The sequence below is a fragment of the Octopus bimaculoides genome, chromosome 23 (genome assembly GCF_001194135.2).
Source record: "Octopus bimaculoides isolate UCB-OBI-ISO-001 chromosome 23, ASM119413v2, whole genome shotgun sequence".
NCBI lineage: Eukaryota > Metazoa > Mollusca > Cephalopoda > Octopoda > Octopodidae > Octopus > Octopus bimaculoides.
This window is the reverse complement of record NC_069003.1, coordinates 23,820,595-23,823,900: the sequence shown is the minus strand read 5'-3', so window position 1 is coordinate 23,823,900 and position 3,306 is coordinate 23,820,595. Positions and strand designations below refer to the sequence as shown.

Here is a 3,306-nt window from a genome sequence, read left to right as displayed (position 1 = left end):
TATTGAAAGAAAACTTAAAGGAAATATCAGTCATGAATACTCTTGTTTTATCTAAAATGTTGAATACAATGGGTGTTAATTACGAAAGGAGTAAGTATGGTACCAACAGCCCCCCTTTCTTTTCCTTAAATATTTTGTTACTTTCTGGTTTGGCTGTATGGTTAAGAATTTTGTTTCCCAATCACATGGTCTTGTGTTCAGTCCCACTGCATGGCACCTTGGGCAGCTTGTTTTTTTTACTATGGCCCTGATCCAACCAAAGTCAATTTGTGAGTGGATGTGGTTGACGGAAATTGAAAGAAGCCATATATTTGTATGCGTGTGTGTGTGTGTGTGCATGTGCATGCATGTTTGTATGTGTGTGCTTGTGTGTCTGTGTTTAATCAGTGCATTCATTTAAATCAATTTTGAAAATAACAAAGAATTTAGTAAAATAACTTTGTCATTACTAAGCTGGTGTTTGAACCATAAACTATCTAAAAGTCTTGATGAAATCTTTTAATTAAGATCTCTTTAAAACAGGAATTTTGTATCATAGAATTAGGAGTGGTTTTTGTTAGGTTAGTATGAAAGGGTTGAAAAGGATGATGTCAAAGAGATGGAGAACACCTAACTGGGGATTAAATTTTCCACTGAACTTGTTGTCCATTCATGAGTCATCCATGTAAACCTAATGTTTGTAACACCCACTGGATTACAAAATGAAGAATCTTATCAATGTTTTTCTCTAGAATTGTTTGTTCTTAGCTTAGAACTTACCACTCAGTTGTTTCCCTAAACTAAATTGAGTACACTGATTCCAAATCTGAACTCAGAATGGCTGGCACACATCAGGATTTTGAGTTAGGGACATAATTATATATTAATACTATATTATTATCAGAATATTTAAGTTCAAGGTAAATAATTATTATAATAATATATTAGTACTGTATATAGTATATTTATATTCAAGGAAAATAGTATTATAATATAATGGTACATAGTATATTTATGTTGAGGGAATACATTATTTTGTGCTAAGTTAGTGAAATAAACAGTTGTTCATATTGAAGAAATACTATTAGATTCCAGCGTCCTTCCAACGACTGACCAAGAATAGCTGTTGCCCCCAAACAAAGTCTTCAGCTAACTGCCAGCTAACTACTGAAAAAAGGTATGAAAAACTACTGGGTGGAAGCTACTGTTTGTATTAACCCACAGCCAGTTTTAATTGGCTGAAGTTTCCGTAGAACTACTGTGCTAATATGTGACAACCAAAATAGACCGTCCTTCATTCACTACAAATTATTTATATTATTTCATTTTTTCTTTCAACAGATGGTTCACAATATCACAAAGCATTCGAATTCTATAATGCTTCACTTAGTGAAAGATTGAAAATTGTTACCGTAAACCCCAAGGAATCTGTGATATCATACAGTAATGTAGCAAATTTATTATCTCGAAACTTTGGCAAACACAGTAAGTACATATTTTGAAGTTGTAAGTAAAATCTAAAACTACTTAAAATATCTGCTTGTTTTCTTTATTAATATTTCTACTTCTTAAGGTGACAAACTGGCAGAAACGTTAGCATGCTGGGCAAAATGCTTAGAAGTATTTCGTCTGCTGTTAGGTTCTGAGTTCAAATTCCACCCAGGTCAACCATGCCTTTCATCCTTTTGGGGTCGATAAATTAAGTACCAGTTACGCACTGGAGTCGATGTAATCGACTTAATCCCTTTCTCTGTCCTTGTTTGTCCACTCTATGTTTAGCCCCTTGTGGGCAATAAACAATTAAGAAACGTTACTATGATGATGAGCTGGCAGAAATGTTAGCATGCTGGGCAAAATGCTTAGCAGTATTTCATCTGCCGCTACATTCTGAGTTCAAATCCCGCCAAGGTCGACTTTGCCTTTCATTCTTTCGGGGTCGATTAAATAAGTACCAGTTATGCACTGGGGTCGAGATAATCGACTTGCTTTTCATCATTTTGAGGTCAATAAAATAAGTACCAGTTATATACTGGGGTCAATGTAATTGATTTACCCACCTCCCCTGAACTTGCTCACCCTGTGCCATAATTTGAAACCCATATTTCATACAACCAACATGACTTTACCTTTCATCTTTTCGGGGTCAATAAAGTAGGTACCAGTCAAACACTGGGGTTGATGTAATCAACTTACCCTCTCCCCGAAATTGCTGGCCTTGTGCCAAAATTTGAAGTTAATATTTCTCCTTCTTCCTCCAGGTAAAGCACTACAACTCCTGCTCAGTGCCAAGGATATCCAAAAGAAGCATAGATGGCTACACATGAACACGTCCTTGGTATTGCATTACATTGGTCATGTGTATTTGAGAATGTAAGTACTTTGGTTAGATCAGCCTCATTGGTTGAGTGCATTTGAGAATGGAAGTAGTTTTGTCTGACCAACCAGATTAACTGAGTGCATTTGCAAATGTAAGTAAATGGTTGATTGTGAATGTGTGGCTGTGTGTAGTTTAGACAAACACTATTCCAAAAGTTAAACATAATTTTATTTATGCTGCTCAAGTTGGTCCTGAATTACAAAATTCTCCACATAGAGTCAACAAGATGTAAGAAACTTAATGCCACATGTGTGGTAGCTAGATACAAAGGCTTAGCACAAGGGCTGGATTAAACACAGAGAGCCCCGGCACTTTGCCGTACTCAAGAAGAGCCATACTCTGCTGCAGAAGTGTTAAGATTGATCCTTCTGGTGGTGCAAAACACTTGTGGTGGTACCATATCAAAGCAACTGTGCAGTGTCATGTAATAGCGCCCATATGGTTCCACGTAAAAGTACCCGTGTGGTGCAATGTAAAAGCAACCAGCACATCTGTGAAGTGGTTGGTGTTGGGAAGGGCATCCAGCTATAGAAACCATGCCAAATCAGACTGGAGTCTGGTGCAGCTCCCCAGCATGTTAGCTCGGGTTAAACTGTGTCCAATCCACACCAGCATAGACAATGGACATTAAATGATGATGGTGAGGAACATATATAAACAAGAGTGCTTTACACCACCAGAAGAATTGGCCTTAACACCTCTGGTGCAGAGTATGGGTCTTCTAGAGTACAACAAGGCCCCAAGCATCTTGGTCCTATGTCAGTTTCAGCATCCTGAGGTCATTCCTCAGTACTTCGTCCCATGTCTTCCAGATATGTATGTATGTGTATATGTGTCTACCTGTGTGTGTCTTTGTGACTGTGTTTGTCCCCCGTCACTACTTGACAACTGGTGTTAGTGTGCATACGTCCCTGTAACTTAGCTGTTCAGCAAAAGAGACTGATAGAATA

General features: G+C 37.7%; 1 protein-coding gene across 1 annotated transcript in view; it reads left to right on the top strand.

Moving 5' to 3' along the window:
- Positions 1 to 6: 6 nt before the first annotated feature.
- The window catches only part of LOC106871103 (uncharacterized), an 8,476-nt gene continuing 5,176 nt past the window's right edge, over positions 7 to 3,306 (top strand). Inside the window, exons 1-3 of the mRNA XM_014917409.1 lie at positions 7 to 90; positions 1,321 to 1,464; positions 2,238 to 2,349. Of these exons, the coding sequence (XP_014772895.1) occupies positions 33 to 90; positions 1,321 to 1,464; positions 2,238 to 2,349 (314 nt within the window). The 5' untranslated portion in view covers positions 7 to 32. The remainder of the gene's footprint in view (positions 91 to 1,320; positions 1,465 to 2,237; positions 2,350 to 3,306) is intronic.